The 22,147-nt window shown below is 39.1% G+C and overlaps 1 protein-coding gene across 2 annotated transcripts in view; it reads left to right on the plus strand.

Moving 5' to 3' along the window:
• The window catches only part of glis3 (GLIS family zinc finger 3), a 37,679-nt gene extending 20,650 nt beyond the window's left edge, over positions 1-17,029 (plus strand). Inside the window, exons 6-11 of one of the 2 annotated variants that reach the window (XM_017710749.2) lie at positions 1,933-2,040; positions 4,450-4,591; positions 4,740-4,875; positions 7,604-7,761; positions 10,485-10,664; positions 15,414-17,029. In XM_017710749.2, coding sequence (XP_017566238.2) covers positions 1,933-2,040; positions 4,450-4,591; positions 4,740-4,875; positions 7,604-7,761; positions 10,485-10,664; positions 15,414-15,547 — 858 coding nt within the window. In that variant the 3' untranslated portion in view covers positions 15,548-17,029. The remainder of the gene's footprint in view (positions 1-1,932; positions 2,041-4,449; positions 4,592-4,739; positions 4,876-7,603; positions 7,762-10,484; positions 10,665-15,413) is intronic. The other variant, XM_017710750.2, reaches the window with a different exon arrangement.
• Positions 17,030-22,147: the final 5,118 nt, after the last annotated feature.

The raw sequence follows: 22,147 nt of genomic DNA on the forward strand, positions 1-22,147 counted from the left end.
CCCCAAAAATACTAAATATGAGGATAATTAATTTAAAAAAGGACAATTACTAACTGTTTGACATAAATCAACACATAAACAATTTGGGGGCAGTCGTGGGCTGGAGGTTAGGGAACTGGCCCTGTGATCAAAAAGTTGCCAGTTCAATCCCCTTGGCTGACAGTCCATGATTGAGGTGTCCCTGAGCAAGACACCTAACCCCCAACTGCTCCCCGGGTGCCGTGGATAGGGCTGCCCACCACTCTGGGCAAGTGTGCTCACTGCCTCTCTCTTGTGTGTGTGTGTGTGTGTGTGTGTGTGCGCTCACTAGTGTGTATGTGGTGTTTCACTTCACGGTTGGGTTAAATGCGGAGGTGAAATTTCCCCGTTTGTGGGATTATAAAGTATCATTTGATCTTAAACGGTCAAAGTATCAAAGTGTTGAAAACGATTCCAGTCATGTACATTTTTTTAAACCGTCTTGCAACCCGCAAATATATCTTGTGCAATTTTAAAAAGGTGGGAGGGACATGCCCCCCTTCCCTGTCTTTTCACCAAGGGTCTCTATTGTTAATAAACTTAGCTAAAGTTAGCTAATAAGCTGAAGTTAGATTGTTTTTATTGCACCCTTTATTGCAGCCGTCGCTGTACAAAGGAAAACAAGTATCTCCAAAATTGCAGCTTAACAGGAGAGGATAAAAATTTTCCTAACCTTTAGTGTAAGATTTTAATTCTGTTGGTCCATCATGAAATTTTCACACAACGTGAAGGACGGCTGATGAAGAAAAATGAAAATCAAAAATGGAGATACTTGTTTCTGGCAGATAAACCTGTGAATGTTTGGGTACATACTGCGTTGGCACATTTTTTTATATGTAGCATTCAAAACTTAATGGCTAAGCACTTGTTTTGATGTAAAGATGTACACTTATAATGTGAAAAACAGTTCTGTAGTACTTGAGACTGGTCTTGAGACAATAAACAAGCGGCCTCTGTCCTGTCTTGTTGTAAGGTGGACTGGGGAATTGTTCTTGAGCCCAGCCGAGTGTGATGCCTCTGTTTGAGGTAACGGGAAGCTGAACTATTATTGAATATCAACAAAACCAGAATAAACAGATTAAAACAGTTCTTTCTCTGTATCAGGAATTCCCAGACATTTTCAAGTCGCCCACACAAACGGCCATTAAAAGCTTCCGTGGCTTTAAGTGATCAGATCGTCTTTTTCTGACTCACCTAGTGAGAAGACTGACTGGGCAGCTAAGAGTATCAGGCTGAACAGAGGGAAGAAAGTAAAGCTGAAAACAGGGCTGCGGCTCGATTCAGCAGGTTTAGATAATGAATGGTATTTGTCATCGTTTATTAAACAAATCAACAGTATTTGTCATATTTTAAGTTACATTTGGTTAAATGTTTGTATTGTAATGATTTTTTTTTTTTTGCGTTTAAAAAAAAACCTGCAGTACCACCGCAGTCCACAGGTAGAAAAACACTGCTGTGTATTTTTTAATAAAATACTGTTCATTTTACTTTAGGTGGTGATTGTGAATATGTTTTAGAGAACAGAATAACAGAGAATAACATCACCACTGCTTTCAGTTACAAAGCAAATAACAATTAAGACGTTTTAGTTTCTATATTATTTATTAATAATAAATATTATTCACGAAAAAACTCATAAAAATCTTAATCTTGTCCGGATCTTGGTTACAACTTAGAATTGTAGCACTATGAATCTGCTGTATTTTGTTGGTTTTGTTCTAAACAATCACAGCTTCAGTGCAAAATAATCGTGCATCCATAGTCTTTGAAAAAAAGACTGTGAGCATGCAGTGAGCCTGTCATTTACACTAACATCTTCATTGCAGCCCACCCACACAAGACGCCACAAAGAAGCTGGTGCAGGTGCACTCCTGAAAATACCGCACTGCTACCTGTGTGTTTCTATCTGTGCAGAAACCGTACGCGTGTCAGATTCAAGGGTGTCTGAAGCGCTACACAGATCCAAGCTCCTTGCGCAAGCATGTCAAATCACACTCCACAGAGCAGCAGGCCAGGAAGAAGGTGAGAGTCAGTGGAGTATTACTTTACTGTCACCTCAGCAATGCATATGTTCCAGTCCATGTATATGTAATATAGAATATATAGAAGACTATGAAATCCTTTATAGGCATACGCAGAGAAATGAGTTTCCGTGCTACTAGTGGTTCCTTCTTAGCACCATTAACCAAGAAAAAGCAAATACCCATCATACAATGAGGTGCAGACAATATAGAATATACCATGTAGTGCAAATATGCAATTTTGTGCAATGTTTACTGAACAAATACATCATTTAAGAAGCTCTTTCTCTCTTCTACAAAACAATCTGATCATTCAGACCCTATAATAAACACATTACTCATAGCAAGATAACAATCCAGCATCATTTTCCCTTAACATATACGATTATGTGCTTATGATACACAACATATGACAGTTTACAAGAGCGTTGTTGATAAAACTGGTGAACTTGTAACTGGTGTAGGAGCTCATTACTCATTATCACAGAACGAAAACAAATCACATCACCATAGATACCACTGCTTACTGTGTGCTGCTTCTTGACTGGAAGAGGGAAAAAATAGCCAGAAATTATGTGTAGCATCTGTTTTATGCATTTAATGCCACTGATGTGATTAAAATACATCAGCATAATTCTAACATGAGCGCTACACCATCTATTTGGCAGACTATATATGTACACGCACTGTAGATGTAGCTTATGTTGAACAGAGATTAGTTGAACAGGTTTTGGATATATCAGTAACGCACAGTATTAGCGTTATATATGAATAGATTGTGTCTGTATATACGCCGATTTCGTTTTTCTCATGTAAAAGTGAAAAAACTACAAATTCTGACATTCATTCTGACACATTGGTTTAAACTCAGAGTGGAAAACACATTGTGGACTTTTAACTGACTTGGTCTTTAGACTAAAATCCTTTGTCATGAGTGACTCTATATCTTAATCATTTTTATTATATCAAAAGAAATGATTTAACCTTGTTGTCACTAAACAATGATGTTTTGAGCACAGCTCAAAAAACGCTACACAAAATGCAGTTTTTTAAATGATCGCTCCCTTTATTAAAGATTTATTGAGATTGAGGATTTATTCAAAACCTGTATCATCCTTGTGAAAATGTAATTGCCCCCTTGCGATGAGTCTTTTGCATTGCTGTAGAGAAATTTTGGCCCACTCTTCGTTTTAATTTGGCTAAATTGGAAGGTTTTCAAGCATAAACCGCCTAAGGTTTTGCCGCAGCATCTCAATAGGACTGAAATCAGGACTTTAACTCAGCCACTCCACTCCACTGTTGGTATGATGTTCTTATAGTGGTTTGTGGTGTTATCTGTAGATGTCAGACGTAATAAGGACCCATGTCAAATGTAACAGACCCCATGTCTTCCAAAAACTTGCAACTTTGACTCATCAGTCCACATTTTCTTATTGTAGAATCGTGTACATTGACCTTAAATCAAGTGTCAAGTGAGGCCTGTAGTTCTTTAGATGTTCTTTTGTGACCTCCTGGATGAGTGGGTTATGTGCTCTTGGTGAAATCTTTGTAGGCCGGCCACTCCTGGGAAGGTTCGCCACTGTTCCAAGTTTTCTCAATTTGTGGATCATGCTTCCCACTGTGGTTTGAGTCCCAGAGCCTCAGCAATGGCTGTCTAACCCTTTCCAGAGTGATAGATTTCACCGACTTTGTTTCACGTTTGTATCTGAATCTCTTTAGAACGTGGCATCATGTGCTGCTTTAATGAGACCTTCTAGCTGCTTCACATTGCCAGACAGGTTCTATTTCAGTGATGTTGGCATTCAGCAGGTCTGGCAGTAATCATGCCTGGGTGTGGCTAGTGAAATTGAAGCCAATTGAAGCAAATTGAATTTGGTTAACTGGTTGATTTAGTAGCTGAGGGGGTAAATATTTTTGCACATAAGGACAGGTAGGGCTGAATGGCATTTTTCGCTTCAGTAAATGAAGTTATCATAACAGCATTTTGGGTTTAATTGCCTAATTTTGTCCAATATTAAAAGTAGTTGGTGATCTGAAACATTCAAGTATGACGAATATGCAAAAATAGAAGAAATTGGGACTGGGCAAATACTTTTTCACAGCCCTGTGTATATAAATACATATAAACGGCCCCTTAACATAGGCCCCAGTCCCCAGTTTTAAAAGCAGCATTAAAAGTATTCTCACTATTTATTAATCAAATGGGTCAATTAATGTCCACCAGGGAAAATCCTCAGGCTAAATGCTCTGGTTGCATACTTAGCCCTAAAGAGGAATTATATTTGTTCAAACAGCAGTTTGATTAAAATCCATTAAGCAGAGCTACTTACACAAATTAGAAACCACAACTGTTATAACTATTTGGGCCAATATGATTACAGTTCATTGTGTTCTCTTTTCTGTTAAACAGCTGAGATCCAGCACAGAGCACTACCAAGACGGACTCTCAGAGTGTTTAACTATACAGCCTTTGCAACACAGTCTGTCACCACTGGATGTAGTTGATAGCAAGTTGTACCAGTCTCCTGGTCTAGCCACTGAGCTGTATACAGGTACACTGCTTCAAACATTCCATGAAATACCCATATCAAAATGAAAAATACAGCATGTATTTTTATATTTTGTAATATACTGACATGTTGCAATGCATTCCATTCTAATATGGGTAGGCACTTCATTTCATTTCTGTCTGTGTGGCAGACGTGTTCTCCCTCAACCAGTCCGGCCAAGTGACCAGTCTACAGAACCCCATGCAGTGTCCAGCGGTAGGTCAGGCTCATCCCCCTCCCAGCAGCTCCCATCACCCACTGCCTCCCTTACCTCCAGCCAACAGCAGGTACTCAACTTATAGCCTTTTTTCCATTGTAACATGTCTCTTGATGGGACATCTCAACCAAATAAAGAATAAAAGTTCATATTTCTACACCTATAGCTTTGGGTAGCAGTGTGACAAAAATATAACACGATACCTGAAAATATTTTTACAGTATACAGTTGGTTTCATTTGCAGTTATTCATTTGGAAGATGCTCTAATCCATAGTAACTTTCTATATAATCATGTTACAAAAGGTTGGAAAGTGTACAGTCATATGCAGGCGTCTGGGTGCTGAATCTAACAAGAAATAAATAAAACATTAAATGTGGCCTGTGCAATAGTTTCTTTTTTATGTTTAATTTTCATTCAGTACGTTAAACTCATAAACTGTGAAATCAAATTTGCTGAAAAATTCCTTGAGTTTGTTCCCTATAGAGGATGTGTTAACTTATTTCTTTAGAAAATCAACAAAACATTTAATCTTGCATGACTGCAAAGTTAGGAGTCTTGCCCAAGGACTCTACACTGATACAGCATATTATGCTTGGCCAGGCACGGTATCGAACTCCAGACTGCAACATGGGGAGCAGCTGGATTAAACATTATGCTGTAACTTATATTATAACTGCTAGTATCGTGATATAGTTTTTATGTGGTTTGTGAGCGATTTGTAACACATAACATGCACCAGAAAGTGGGGGAAAACACAAAAACTGGGCTCCTGAATGGTGCAACCATCTTAAGTGATGACCCTGTCATCAAGAAATCATAAGTTTGATTGAGTGCCACAGCTGCCCATGGCTGAGAGTCAAAGAAAGTATAACGTGGTCTTGCTCTCTCTATGGGAGGGTAGAACATCCCTCCACCTCCCCCATGAAAGCCAACGTGGGAGTCTGCTGTAACGGAATTGGCAGTTTCTATACCAAGTGTGTTGTGCTGTTTGAAAAGATGCAGTAGCGTTTCACGTGTCTTGGAAAAAGGCTTTGCTAGCTTTCACTCTCCTAGCTTTAGCTTTGTAGTGTTGTGTGATAGCCAACAGGTGGGAATCGGCCATGAATACATTGAGGGGAAATTGAAGCAAAAATAATGATTAGGAACAATGATTTATTTGTAAATTGAGTGTGTGCAAATGGAAAACCAGAACTAAATAAAAAGGTTATTAATGATATATCTCTCTAAAATTGTTCTGTTGTGATAAAAACGCTGTATGATATGTTGAATGTGATAGCTGTGACCAAAGAATCCTGAGCTCACGTATAAAGGTGTAATGTCTTGTAAAAGCTTGTTTAAACTTAATATTCCAACCATACCACAAACTAATTGTCAGTGTCAGACAAAACAATGTGTAATGGATTTGAATCCTGCACAATTCTCTCATTTATTCACCAACTTGTCTCAAACAGGAGAAAGAGAACACTTTATGTCATGGTGACCATTACAGTAAATTATAATGAAGCTTTTTAATCGAGTACCCTGAGAACCGCAGTAGTCCTATTCCTCCCAGGGGCTCCTGCTGGGCCTAAAATTGGTCGCTTGTTCACAGGAAGCCTGAAAGAAAGTAAAAAAGAAGTGTGAGAGAAGAAAGACAGCTCATGCTAACTCTCATGTATAAGTAGAGAAAATGAAGGTACATTTGTACTCGTTCAAAACCACATCGGCCCAAGCCGAGCAACGCTAGCCGCCACGTTAAGTTGGCATCACTTCTATACGCTTGTGTCTGTGTCTCTTTGCAAAGGGTGATGAATTGGTTCGCATAATCCTTTGCCGTTCTCATCAATGCAGTATGTTTCTCCCCTCTCCCCCAAATTCTATGTTTTGGTCTGCTCTCAATGCAGAAACCTGCCGTGGACTGAATCGCTATTTAGTTAGCATTCATTTTGAGTTCACCTTGGCAGAGCAGGTTGCTATGACTGATTTAAATGCTCCAACACTCTTTTTCTTTTTCTCTGATCTGCAACAAATAAGTCCTTGAACATTGGTTGTCATGGTTTTATGGCTGTAAGCTCATAGTTGAAATAATCTGATTAAAATAAAGCACCATTTTTCCCTCCTTGTGAAAGACACCAATGGGCCTTTGTGAGTCTTACACGTCTGCTATGGCAAAGCATTCGGGAAGAGGTTTACAGTTTTGGTTTGCCAGCAACACTGTCGCACGGTCAGCCCATAGAAACCCATTCCTTCAGTGCTACACTTCAAAGGGCAGAGGGAACCGTCTCTGCAATGCTGGAGCCAGATGCTCATGGCTACGCGCTGCCCGCAATTGTTCCAGTAGCAGCAGTAGGCGCGCAGCGCACCACAGGAATCCACAAAGACAATCGGCTAGTAAGAGCAAGTTGGGCTCTGCCTCATTGGTCTTAAGAGTCTGCATTAATTGATGCTATAGCCACCAACTAGAGGGGAAGCTGAAATTCAAAGAATCGGAAAAATACTATGAAAGTCCAAGGCGAGTGGCCTGCTGTAATTACCTCTCTTTGTGTTAAATCAGTTGTGAAATCCTTGTGGCCTCTTCTCTTTCCCCACGATTTTCTATAAAGTGTAGTCTTTCTGATCTAGTCTCAAAGTTTAGACGTACTTCCATGAAATCCTCTATTTCTTTTAAAGCTGTAGACGATGTGATGAATCAAAAGGATAATTATTCTTTTTATATTTTTGTCCAGTTTAAGCCAACCTTTAATTATGGATCATCAAACTTATGAAGATACAATACTCTTCAGTAAAGGTAATTCTTCACTTTGTGCAAACTATTAGGTTTGATGCCCCAGCAGCACAGCAGCTGAACTGCAGGCCAGCCCACCAACCATCTTCAGCTGCCCACTCACATCACCACATGGTGGCAGCCCAAAAGACCAGCAGAATTCCAAGATACTCAGAACGCTCCACAGCTTCCCTCCCTCCTCACCAGGATGGTATGTGTGGCAGTTAGTCTCAACTTACTTACTGTAATAAACATAGACACTTTATTGGTTAATAATAGCCAGCAATTACTTTAGTGCTTTTTTAGTCATGCCATTGTGCCATTATGTGAGCTATAACAATACATACAGTACTGTACAAATGTCAGAGGCCACCTTTCATTTCTTACAGTGACAAAGACCACTAAGTACGATATTAATTTTTGGCAGCATAAAAAGACAAATATTTAACAGAAAATGACAAAAATGGCCTCAAAAACTAAATGTAATTTAATTTTTTCAGTATTTAGTGTGTTCCGAATTTGCCTTTATTACAGCTTCCATTCTTTTCAGGAGACTTGCTTTCAGCATTTGAAAGAAGTCTGGATGGATATTTTTCCACAGCTTCAAAGTTCAGTCTTGGAAGTTGGTTGCATTTTCTGCTTCTCACCAATTAATCCCAAACACATTCAGTGACGCTGAGGTCTGGACTCTGGGGTTACCAGTCTGTTCTTCTGAGAAACAGCAGCAGCCTTTTTGATTCATTTGCAGATCTTTTTCTCAGCAAGAGCTTCTTAACAGCTACACATTCTTTAAGACCCATAGTTGAGCTGTCTTCTCACAGTGGAAGGATGGACAGATCTGAAGCAAAAGTGAAGTTTGACTTTCTCTCTCTGTGATGAAAGCTTTAAGTACTGTTGATCTCATGGGGGGTTCATCTACCAGGTCTTGCACTCTGTTTTTTTTTCTCCAAGCTAATTTAGTTGCATTTAAATGGATTTTTGGGCCAGAAATTAACACCTTTACACAGTACTGCATGCATATAATATTCACATGCATATATATATATATATATATATATAATTTTGTGTGCTCATCATTTGAACATTGCTTTGAGGATTTGATTGCATTCAGACACAAAAACAGTAATGAGGTCAGGGACCAATTTTAGTGGATGGTTTGTTCCGGATCACAAACACCACTTAAACTCATCCCAGAGGTACTGGATGGAGATTAATAACTCTAGAGAACACAAAAGGAATGTCTCAATACTTTTGGACAGATAGGGGCACATGTAGGCTTTGCCCCTGCTTTAAATATGCAGTTTATCTAATATTAACAGCTTACACTACAGGCTTGTTTTTCAGTGACTACTACAAATTACTAAGTAATTACTAGAAACCTAATGTGAAATACTTTATACTACGTTATGCAGTTATGAGAGCAAGGAACTGAAACATGTGGCCTTTTATGGGCCCTATCAGTTTAAGGGAGCAGTCTGGACTAAAACTAGAGTTTAATATCACTGCTGTCGGAAAAAAAACTCAAAAATCTCAATTTTTGTTGTTAGTTTTTGACACTATTTGAAAGTGCTTATTTCCCTTTACACTGTGTGTACATTTCATGATAAAGTGGCCCAAAATTACTGGTTCCATTGACTTACATTAAAAGTAAAGTAGTTTTTTCTCTCCTGTAAAGTTACCATTTTGGAGATATAAGGTTTTGTTCTGACCACAGCGATTTTATTTGTCGAGTTTTGCAGCGTTCTATAGCTCAGCATTATATCTCTCAGGTTCATTGGTTTGAAAGACCTTCAGAACTTTTTTCATGTTTTTGTTCATCTGTGTTCTCACTACAATGCTCACTACAAAGTATACAAGTATACGTTGTACTACCATTGGGAATCTCTGCAATGTCAGCCAATTCTGACTGCTAGCCTGCAAAAGAAAACAGCACAAAAAAAAACATAAAGAAAACAGCAAGTCTTTGTTTATTCAGCAAAAAACGGAGGCCCAAGGCAGGTTTTTACCTTTCAGCCAGAGATAAGGAACTAAAGGTAAGGTATCTAGATAATCACCTCACTAACTTTAGCTTTTAGTTTGTTGTCCTCTTGATCTGATGAGTTATGACAATTGACTGATTAATCGTGCATTAATAATAATAAAAAATAATAATAATAAAAGCAGTTGTAGCTCTCACCTTCAAGATACATCATCAGGAGGTACATTTAGCCTATAAAGTCGAAAATATCGCTTTAAAGACTGCTGCAGTGCTGCTGTAGGGTGCCAGTAAGAATGTTTTCTACAGATGTAGAGAGGATTAAGCTTTTTATTTAGGCAAGAGCGCCTCTTTAAGTGATTTATTTCACTTACATTTTCTTTCTCTGATCTACATCACGTCCAGACACAATATCTCAATAACTGAGGGTGGTGTTTGCAGTGAGGTGAAACCAAATGCATATGTAAGCCAGTGCTACCGATGCATATTGACTGTATTGCCAGGGAAGAAGTCCAGCTGAATGATTCATGAATCTGTACTTCCATTTCAGGAGCAACAGATGGCTGTCTGTTAGAGAAAGTCAAAAATAGATCTGTCTAATGCAGAGCTTATCTTGCATTGTGTACGGCTGCTCCCAATGTTTTCCAAGCTTACCATCTTGCTATAAGTAAATATCACATTCCACACCATGCTTTGCTTATTTGAGAAGCACTGCAGGAGGAGTGGTTAGATATATTGCATCCTCATATCTGAAAAAGCAACATATTGTAATCACTGAAGTGACCAGCTGCTGGGTCCGGGCATCAAGTCCTTACTTTTATAACAAAAATAACTCGGGCAGTCAGCATTGTTTCTGTACAATTGCTGAATAATAAGCCTTAGGAAGTAATACACTTGGGAATTTAAGTAGTTAATGACCAAAGCCTATTTTGTGTGTGTGTTTTTGGCAAACTACTCAGGTTTTCCCAGTCATGGCCAGACGGTGTGCTCCCCTTCATACAGTGACTCACCACAGACAGCGAAGCAGATATCCTCCTGTTCCATGATGCATTTGGCTGGCTTTGAGGACAGTCTGGGTCCTTCAGTCACGACTCATCAGGAAATCGACCTGATCCACAGAGCTCTGTCCAGCATCACAGGTGCAGAACCGCTCATGCCGTGTTGCACAAACTCCACACCCTTAAGAATAAGGATTCCTAAATGGTTCTTGGCTTGGACATACAGTCTGCTCCATGGTAAAGATGGGTAAAAAGTATAGAACATGTCCAGATCTTCCAGGGGTCCTAGGTCCTCTCATTTAGACTGTTGTCTACTGCCCACTTCACAGCTTTTAAATGGGGGTTTGCGTCAGGGGACTGAGAAGGACATGTCAAAAGCTTGATTCTGTGGTCACTGAATCGTTTTTGCGTGAATTTGTGTTTGTTGTCTTCTTCCTGGAAGATTCCATGGTGTCCATGAAGCCATGTATCTTAACAAGGTTCTCAGAGAGCTTGGAGGAAAAACAGCCCCATCATTGGGCCTATACTTAAAAGATGGGCTGGGGCTCTTTTCTGTGTAACCGTCCTTGTTCTTACTCCAGTCCCACCATAAATCTCTATTTTTGTCTGACAGTAGAACTTTGTTTCAGTTCTAATATCGTCTAGCAAACTCTATGCACTTACGTTTGCGGTTAAATGAAAGAAAAGGCTTTCTTCTGACATGCCTTGCAGCTAGTTTGTTGACATGGAAGTAGCTTCTAATTGTAGTTTGGGAGACTTGGTGACCCCAAAATGCCACCAGTATTATTCACAGCTATTATTAACCAATTTTATGAACATCATTTTCAGACTTCTCAAAAAAAGAAAGCAAACGTGCCGATGGCGAGGGTCTGTGTGAATAATCCGCTTCTCACTGGCCACCACCACTGTGTGCGTTCTCACTCGATTGTAGGTGGGAGTGGAGAGAGGGGGAGATGAAACCTGTATTAATGGTTAATATTGTTCCCCACCCACTGAGGCATGGTGACAATTTAGCAGGTGATCTACCGGAAGGTCGCCAGTTTGATCCCCTGAGCAGACAGGACGTGACTGAGGTGCCCTTGAGCAAGCCACCTAACCCCCAACTGCTCCCTGGGTGCTGCAGATAGGGCTGCCCATCGCTTAGGGCAAGCGTGCTAACTGCTCACTAGTGTGTATGTGGTGTTTCACTGCATGGATGGGTAAAATGCAGAGGTGAAATGTTTGTGTCTTAATCTTATGTATCTTTTGTTCAGGTTCACATTTTTCAAGATTTTGACTATAGTCAGAATAATTATCAATGCAAAAAAAGAATATATTTTCTGATTTGATTCATTTTTGTCTGGTGGATGAGCTGAGCCTGAGTTATTTCATCAGGTGATAATATAAAATCCATGTTTAATTTCACTGAGTGCACTCAGACTGGGAATGTAAACTCTTACCTACGTGCAGTACATCCAACAACACCAGTGACATTTCTGCCACAGTGTGCACATAAACCACAGCCCATGCGGAAGCCACAGCATGAAGGAATTACAATGGAGTAGCTTTAGTAAAGCAGGGATCTCAGAGTCACAGAGCTTCAGTATGTACTTTTAACAATCATGTGGAAAAAGAGAGGCAGAAAGTGCACAATGTTTGAGGAAATAGCCAAAAAAATAGCCAAAACATTGTTTATAAAACCATTTGGTTTTAACTTTTAGAATTTCCTTTACCACACTAGGAATAATGTAAGATGACAGACCTTTTTAGAGTTGAAAAAAAAGAAATGTGATTGAAAAACTACTTTTTTTCTCCAAGTATAAACAATTGCACCTATGTAAGCAAAAATAAGACGAGCTCCTCGCAGGTGTTAAGATGTGCTCATCAGTTTTAGTGAATTAGAGCAGATGCTTCATTATATTAATCTCCTCACAGTACCTCCTATAAATGCATATGTAATGAGGCAAAAGTGCAGGAACCACCCCTTTTATCTTATTATGGCCACTAAACGTGCCTGTTTAGTTAATTACGACACTTTTTAACACCAAAACGGAGTTTGTGGTGTCGCAATACGTTAAATCTGCCCTTAAATGTTTATTGGATTGAACACAGAAAAGATTCATATTTTACAGATTAATTAACAGGCCTGATTTTTGGATTTTCCTTTTCAATCAAGTCAAAGCTCTTCAAATGTTTAATAAAACACAGTAAATGTTTTAAACGTAACCTTGTAAAGCATGTTCTGATGTGAAATGAAGAACAGCAATGTAGCCTAAGCGTTCAGCACCCTGTGTTTCAAACAGATACAAAACAGCTTATACCTTATGTCGACTAATTCTAGGAGCAGAAGACACACGTTACTGAATAAAAGACTTCACCTGCGTGTGTTAGATATGCTAATGTACATGTCTCTGCCTGTCCAAATAATTTAGCATGCACAGTTTGATTTGCATATAGTTCTTAATGGTTCTTGGCTGGGATGTACAGTTCCAGGAAAACCTTTAATTGGTATAGAATCTTGGCACCATATGGAGGTTCTTCATGCCCAAACACAATTCATTCAAAGGTTTTTTAGGGAAGCAAAGTGGTTATTCTGTGGCAACGTTTATAAGAACTCTTATTAGCACACATACAATGTCAGTCTGGTGGGACACCCTTCATTATTGATTTTTATTATTCAATTATGAAATAATTATGACACAATAAACGATTAACAAAAAGGTTTATTTACAAAAAAAATAAAACAAAACTAGCACTGCTGCATAAAAATGCTATTACATGAAGTATTGCATTGCAAAACAGGATATCCACACTGAAAACTATGGATGTATCGATACCAGTACTGGTGTTGAGTATCACCCTGATACCTTGCTTATTTACTCAAACTCAACTTCATAAAAACTCACCGATACCAACATTCGATACCAGCTGATACCATGTGACGTGAGCCGAGTGTGCAGTGCTAATGAAAACAACTCAAGCTGGCAGTGACTGAAGGTCTGCTTGAACAGTTACTGACTCCATGGAGGTCGGACACAAAGCTATTGGTCACTTCAAACATTCTGCCATGGTATATTTCCGCCAAGACTACGCTGTGTGATTTTAACCTGTTTTTAAACAGACACAATTACAACCGTTTCCCCAATACAGCTGGAGACACACATGCTAACAAAATAGAGGCGAAAATAGATAACATTTGCTACTAAACTCTGTCTGTGCCGACTTTACTCTGATTGAATAGAATTGCGAGGTATAAACGTGTCTACTGTGATTTTTTTTAAACTGTCTTTGTAAAACAGGCTGTAGAGAGACTGAATTGCTCTACCATTTATATGGCAGTGCGGTGTGGTTAGCTAAGCTGCCCAGTTTCTCAGCATGTTTGCTCAGTTCTCAGTAGTAATTGTTTTTAATGGAACAGCTTTATTTGTACAATTATACAATTGCAAACAGCCAAAAAGATTACAACACAAAACGGGAGCTCCTCACATTAGCGTAGGATGTGATTCTTACAGTCACTGTGCTACGGAAAGTGATGTTTAAAGAGACAAATGAGGATCAAAACTATGAAACAGATTTTACTTACAGCTATACAGAGGAGCTTTTCTGATTTGGAACAAAATCTGCTCTTCTCCACTGCAGCGCTGCTCAATTAACTAACAGCTACCTATTTCTAAATAGGTAGGTTAATTCCATATGGTATCGGACTCTGTATCAGCGAGTACTAACAACTTACTGGTACTCAAAACTTAGTCGTATTCTATCTGAAAAAAAGATATGACATCCTAAAATGTCAAGTCTGATCATCAAGACAAGATGTAATCAAAGTACAATACATACAACTTCTAATAGCCTGAGAGAACTTAACATATTTTACATTGGCCTAACACATTTAAAAGCAGTATCAGTAGCTCACAGCCGATTAAAAACATGGTAATACTAACGGAAACTTCAAACAGGCTAGCAATGTCCTTATACAAATTAGTGGAAGTGTCATACAGCTGACTTTTCTCCACCTCATGGAGTTGTTTCTCATCCGTTTTTGGCTAGTTTAATCATGTTTTGATAAAAGGTAGCTGGCTTAACCACAATATTTAAAGCTACACTATACTAGCGAAATGTGTAAATGCACGCAACCTGCATAAGACAATTTTAAAACATAGGTTGTGTTGTGGACCCCTTCAATGGCCCTACGAATCTGATGATTGAGCCTTGAAAGCATTGTATTCAAAGAACTCAGGCAAAACTTTGTGTAGGACGTGTCTTCTGAGGATGTAAGCGAATTATCTACTGTTATCATCGTATCTTCATCAGTATGTTGATTTTGCATTTGAGGCTTAAACATCGAGTCAGATCTTCTTTTGGAGTCTGTGACGTGTGACTTTAATATGTAAAGACAAATGACGTGCCCCAAAAACCTCCCACGAAATCCAACTCGACACCTCTGACTTTTATATTATTACAGGCTTTACAGAATGACTCATATCAGCACACGCACATCCTATTTTAGCCTGCTTTTTATTCTTCTGATCCAGTAATGCTACTTCTTACAGTTTTAACAGTCTTAGGTAAAACGCCAGCGCAACGTATTGTGACGTGTCAAAAATAGAAACGGTGTCCGTCAAAAACCGAGCTCTGCCAAGTTTTGGTTGTTGTTGCTATTTTACAGGGGAAAGGGGCGGAGTGCCATTTTTGGGAGATATTGGCACTCATAGAATGCCTTGGTGAGGTCGGAAGACAACCGAGTTAAAGCTTTTTAAATTATACATACTGACCAAAGTCTTTTTTATAGGTTTGATCCAGCCAATATTATATTTTGTCAGAATGCACGTCCATAGCAAACACATAACAGATGTTCTGAACACATAAACAACCTATGACTCTAAATAAACTGCGTATGTCTCTTGACTGCAGTGTTGGATCAGCAGATTATATCAAAGGATACCTTGGAGGATCGGGACCCTTCAGTGTCAGAGGACAACTACCTTCACATACGCACTGTGGATCGATGCCCGAGTCAGCTTTCCTGTGTCTACACGGAGGGGTGAAAGCCAGCTGGCGAAATCTTCTGTCCACTTGATCATTTGTTTATACTGATGAATAATTTCTGGTTTTCTTTCTGTTGTTTTTTTATTGATCACAGAGTCAAATATGTGAAAAGATTTTTAAAAGAACTTGCTCCTTGAACCTACATCTTTAATTCTCATAACCAAAAGAGCCAGTGTATAAATTTCAGTCCCATATTGCCAACATATTTTTTATGTAGAGAATATGATATACATACATACATCCATACATACATACATACATACATCCATACATAAGTTTATTTTGTTCATACTATGATCAAAGTTGCCATAATGTGAGAGAAGTTACTCCAAATGTGTCTGGAAAAGCAGGGCATTCCGGATTTCATTCCCGATTTTCACAGTGTCCCCTCTCAGCTGAGTATGTGAATAAGAAATAAAAAATGCCTCAAGTTTCCACATTAAGTGGTAAACCTGTTCATAATGAATACTAAAATATCACAGGCTGCTTATTCTGGTTAATTTAGGCCACAGTTGAGATTTCACAGCTTGGTATCAGTGTATCCTTTAAAACACTGGCAGTGGTTCTAAATGCAAGGGTCAATAGTCAGGAATTGAAAAGGCCAACAGAAAAAATTGCATTGAAAAGCTGTAATTACTATGTTTAGCATCACTGGTAGTCATGGAGCCCATTTTTATGGTGGCTGCTAATGGAGTTTACCAGTTTAATTTGGGAAAGGAGGCGTTGTAATCATCAAGAATCAGTGGGGATGTATCAAGAGGTTCGGCTTCTTCGCTCTGACCTAAAGAAACCAAAAGTCCCCACTTAACCTGTGCTCCTTTTAACATCCATTCATTTTGAACCACTTCTGAAGGTCACATAATTTTGGATTTCTTTTGTAAGTACCTCTGATGTGCTTTACAACCTCAAGTTGTGTTCCATCACACCTATCAGCAGCACAACAGGAGGTGGAGGGCTAAAAATAAGGAGTTTATTGACAACAGCAGTTTACAAGAAATTCCACCAACATCTCTCAAGTTATGCAGTAGTCATGCTTTGAAAGGGATGAGGCATTACAGGTAGTCTGTCTCATTTTTACAGCTGTGTCTATATTAATCAGTTCTTCCCATGTCTTCTAACTCACGTTAGGTGTCTTATCGCATTTATAGGCCTGTATATACCCAGAATTCAATGCACTAGACACCTGTTGAGCTGTGCATACATCTGAAAAAGCGGGAATCTACTGGATTGGGTTCATCATGAGCCAAAAATTGACTTAGAAAGCATTGTTTGTGGTTTTAATACTGAGTAGTTTGATATCCTATAGGTCTCTTATTTCCATCTAACATGTTTAACTCTACGTCTTGGCATTTTCCATTGTCTGTAAGTGTTTTCAAACTATTTCTGTTTTGAGAAGGTAGGCAATTATTTAATCTGTGCAACTGTCACAGAACAAAACACATTAAACACTATATTAAACTTTTCTCACTGTGCCTTAATCACATCCTGGTTGGCTGTCCTGTATTGTGCCTCTTTTGAAACGCAGTCTGGGCTACAACACTCCATACAACTTCATTGTGAATGGGCAGAGCTAAACTGCTGGTGGCTAAATAGAAATAGAAATATGAAATCTCAAAAACACTGAATTCATATGGACTGTGGGATGAACAGTACATTTTGAAACAGTACTCCTGCACTACATTAAAAGCTTTTATTTAAAACATTCTAAGAAATTTCACTTCAGAATGATATGGGCCTATTAACACTAATTAGTTTAGCAATATGGTCAACCCACTACCAAAACGAGCAGTCAACCTACAAGTGTCTTCTGAGTTTTTATAGGTAATGTTGATCATAGTAAAAGTGATACATCTGGGCAAAAAAAGATTTGTGTAATATTTTTTCTTATAACAGGCTGGATGTGCTCCTCCGGCATGAATGATGGATTTGGATGCAAAACCTCTGCTACACGTTGCTTGACTTCTTTTTTGTACTTCAAATGCATTTGCCTCATTAAATTGGAACTGAAAGAGATATTAAAGATTCTGCATTTAAACAGTGATATGTAGAAAATGTGACAAAATGAAAAGTAAAAGAACCACAGCGATGGGATATAATGGAATTATAGAGTTATATTCAGAGTTATATTCAGTCCAAGTAATACTTTTGTAAAGTCAGCATTCAGAATAAAGTTACTTTTTACATTTTTAGCAAAATACTTTTAGAATACAAATACAAAAAAATCTATATTCAATACAACAACAAATACAAAAAAATTGTATTCAAAAGAAACGTCATGTTTATAACTATTTTAGAATTATTGCATAACATGTAGCAAAGATGTTTCTTAGACAAATTCTAAAGAGGAATTCGATTAAATGCTTCTTAACAATGAAGTTCCTGCTAAACTCTGATCAGTTATTAATCTCAGTGTTACTGAGCTCTGCTAAAGCCTGAGTAGACTGATAAATCAATGTGATGATCAGTTATTAATCTCCGTATTACTGAGCTCTGCTAAAGCCTGAGTAGACTGATAAATCAATGTGATGATCAGTTATTAATCTGTGTTACTGAGCTCTGCTAAAACCTGAGTAGACTGATAAATCAATGTAATGATCAGTTATTAATCTCAGTGTTACTGAGCTCTGCTAAAGCCTGAGTAGACTGATAAATCAATGTGATGATCAGTTATTAATCTCAGTGTTATTGAGCTCTGCTAAAGCCTGAGTAGACTGATAAATCAATGTGATGATCAGTTATTAATCTCAGTGTTACTGAGCTCTGCTAAAGCCTGAGTAGACTGATAAATCAATGTGATGATCAGTTATTAATCTCAGTGTTACTGAGCTCTGCTAAAGCCTGAGTAGACTGATAAATCAATGTGATGATCAGTTATTAATCTCAGTGTTACTGAGCTCTGCTAAAGCCTGAGTAGACTGATAAATCAATGTGATGATCAGTTATTAATCTCAGTGTTACTGAGCTCTGCTGAAGCCTGAGTAGACTGATAAATCAATGTGATGATCAGTTATTAATCTCAGTGTTACTGAGCTCTGCTAAAGCCTGAGTAGACTGATAAATCAATGTGATGATCAGTTATTAATCTCAGTGTTACTGAGCTCTGCTAAAGCCTGAGTAGACTGATAAATCAATGTGATGATCAGTTATTAATCTCCGTATTACTGAGCTCTGCTAAAGCCTGAGTAGACTGATAAATCAATGTGATGATCAGTTATTAATCTCAGTGTTACTGAGCTCTGCTAACGCCTGAGTACACTGATAAATCAATGTGATGATCAGTTATTAATCTCCATATTACTGAACTCTGCTAAAGCCTGATTTGATTGATAAATCAATGTGATGATCAGTTATTCATGTGTTATTGAGGTTTTGAGGGATAATCTAATGAACTAATAATCTCAGTAGTGGATATATGTTTGTGAGTGGTAAGTTCAGCGTCAGTGTTAGACCGGACTGGGCAATTGTGAGACCAGCAGTGGACAAAGAGGAAAAAAAAAGTTACTTGTAAAGGAATTTTCATAAAATGTATTTACAGAATAACTATGTGAAGAAAACTGGCAACCAGTAGCAGCAAAAAACAGTGTGAATTAAGCAAAAAAATTCTTGATTCACACACATGATTTTTTTTTATAGCCAATTTAATTTTATCAAGATGGATGTAAATGTATTCCACATGAACACTGAATATGTTACCTTTTTATATTGTAGAGGAATACATTACTGAATACAATGTATTCAGTATTCACCCATCACTGCTTTTTCAAAGTATTTTGCCCAACACTTTACGCATTGCATTTCATGCTTTTCCACTGTAGACAATTTGACATGAATTCTCATTATATATATATATATATATATATATATATATATATATATATATATATATATATATATATATATATATATATCACTTTTACAAGAGTTCAACAGTTTGTGAACCCTGCAGAGTTAGTAATTCAGTCTGGTTATAGCAAAAACCAGAAATCCTTAAGTTGTGGCTGTTTTGAAGCTGCACACATGCAAAAGTGGTACAACTCTTCACACTTGGGGTTTGTTGCGGTCACTTCACCGATGAAGACTATTCAAGACCAGTGAAAAAATATTTAAATGCCAGCTGCTAAAGAAAACTGCAGTTGTTTTTTCCATCACAGAAACCGGAATGAGGGTAATTTGTCAGTGTTAAATCTGTCAGTGTTAGCCTTTAGCTTGCAGACTGTTCAAGTAGGCCACAAAATAAAATAACTACCTCACTATCGTACCCCTTGTAAGCAGAGTAGCATGTAGCTTGTTGTTTTTTGCCACTGGTTTCCATTCACCCTGGGTGGTTCTACTTCAGCGCTGACAGGCTCAGCTTCTCTCTCCATTTTGGCTCTTTCTTCTTCAAGCCGCTGCAACTCATTCGTGTATTCTGCTTCGGATTGATATGGCTCTAGGACAATTTGACAAGATAGGACAGGAGCTGCTGGTGTCGTTAGCCATGCTGAACGGGTGTAGCTACAGGCTAATAACAACAAAAGCATGTTAGCTCTCGCACATTGGTCTCAATTCAGAATGTAGTTGTGAGAGGAAACAAGGAAGAAATCCTGGAGTAATAGTTTCTACTAAAAATACGTTTTAGGCCAAAACTTTGACAAACTAGCACAAAACAATGTCTCCAGAATCAAGCAACGCATTCACCCATTTCATGTGATAACTTAGCAGGATGTAGTTAGCTTTTAGAGCAGAGGGCACTAATAGATGCTGTCCTGTTCAGACCTGAACCCATAATCGAGAAACTATGGAGAATTATTTAATTTTGACAGGGGACACTGGGTTCGATTCCCCGGCTGGGTGACTGGGGTCCTCTCTGTGTGGAGTTTGCGTGTTCTCTCCGTGTCTGCGTGGGTTTTCTCCAGGTTCTCTGGTTTCCTCCCACAGTCCAAAGACATGCAGTCAGGCCAACTGGACATGCTAAATTGCCCTTGTGTGTGAGTGTGTGAGTGACTGTCTGTGTCTGTCTGTCTGTCTGCCCTGCGATGGACTGGCGACCTGTTTAGGGTGTATCCTGCCTTCCACCCAATGGCCAAGGATAGCCGACCCTGAGGGAGAAGCGGCTTAGAAAACGGATGGATGAATGGATGGATTGACGGGATGGTCCTACTTTACTCGGCATAACTTCTCTAGCCGTTATTGTAGCTTTAGCGTCCAGGAAACTCATTGACCAATAACATGCTCAGCCAATCAGATGTGTGCACGGAGACTCGAGTGAGTGACGCGCACGGCGCGGGGATGAGGCGAGACACAGCAGTCGGAGAAGAAAGCGAGTCAGAGGGAGGTTATCTCACATGCCGCACTCTAAAAAGAGAAAACTGACAATAAAAGTTATTGAACTCTGACCGAACCGTACTTTATTTGATTCGGCGTTCAGTAATTGACTGTATACGATGCCGATGTACCTACTAGGCTATTTCAGTTTACAGTACATGGCACTGGATCATGATGCAAGTCAGACATTATGATTTTCCGGACCTTCGAGGAAATTTTCTTAAAATGCCTTGAATTTGAATTAAAGACCCCTGTTTTAGACCCAATAAAAGCTTCGGATGTCTGGTTCCTAGTACTACAATGGTGAACAATTCTGACTCTGTAAATTTCTCCAGAAAGGGGCGTTTGACACCGAACCACTCTGAATGGTTTGGTTTACATCTAAACCACTGAATGATTAAGTGATGTTTGCAAAATCGGTGGACTTCCACTTTCAGTCATTCGCCTCACTGAGGGGTTTCAGCCCAGACGCGCTCCTTTCTCTGCTCTCTCCACCTACCTTGGCTTGGTAGGCGCTGTCTGAAGAGGAAGTCCCGCCCTGACGGCGGTTTGGACGGAGCTCATGAATTATTCGGCCACACGAAGCGTTTCATTTCTTCTAATATCAGCGGTTCATCTCCGCCTGCGTGGCTCACTGACCCGCTGAGTTATCAGTTCAGTGTAAATGAGCGAGCCATGACTTGCAGAACCAAAAGAAGCCTATAAGCTATTAGAGTGTCTGTCTCCTTTACAGAGAGTGATCAATTTTACTGAACTAGACTTAATTCAGACTCAGCCCACGTGTCAGCTCTGACCGGTCACGTCAGTGGGCGTGGCTAGATCGTTCAGATTTGGGGTGGCAATTCTAATATTTTGGTAGGGTGGCACTGCTGAGACACCATGTGTTGGTTTTTCTCTGTACATAATAAACCTCTACACAAATATCACATCAATACAGTCACCTCCGTTTGGAGGGCCATGCGGCCCTAACACTTCGCCCTACCCCTCAACAAATAATCGGGACACCCTACCACTATGTGTGAATGCGTAAAACGAAGGGGTAAGGGCTAAATGGTAGGGGCAAGGGTTGAAATGCAATTGGGCCTAAATGCATCAATGTTAAATCTAAGTACCAAACATTTCATAAAGACAGGTTATAGAAGCTATTCGTTTAGGGTGCATTCACCATCGCCAGCCAACCAGCAGTGTATAAGGTAACCTACAACACATGCATGTATTCAACTGTAAAAACAGCCCTGTGATTGGAAGATTGCCAGTTTGATCCCCCTGGCTGACAGTCCTTGACTGAAGTGCCC

Source organism: Pygocentrus nattereri, chromosome 18, assembly GCF_015220715.1.
Source record: "Pygocentrus nattereri isolate fPygNat1 chromosome 18, fPygNat1.pri, whole genome shotgun sequence".
Taxonomy (NCBI): domain Eukaryota; kingdom Metazoa; phylum Chordata; class Actinopteri; order Characiformes; family Serrasalmidae; genus Pygocentrus; species Pygocentrus nattereri.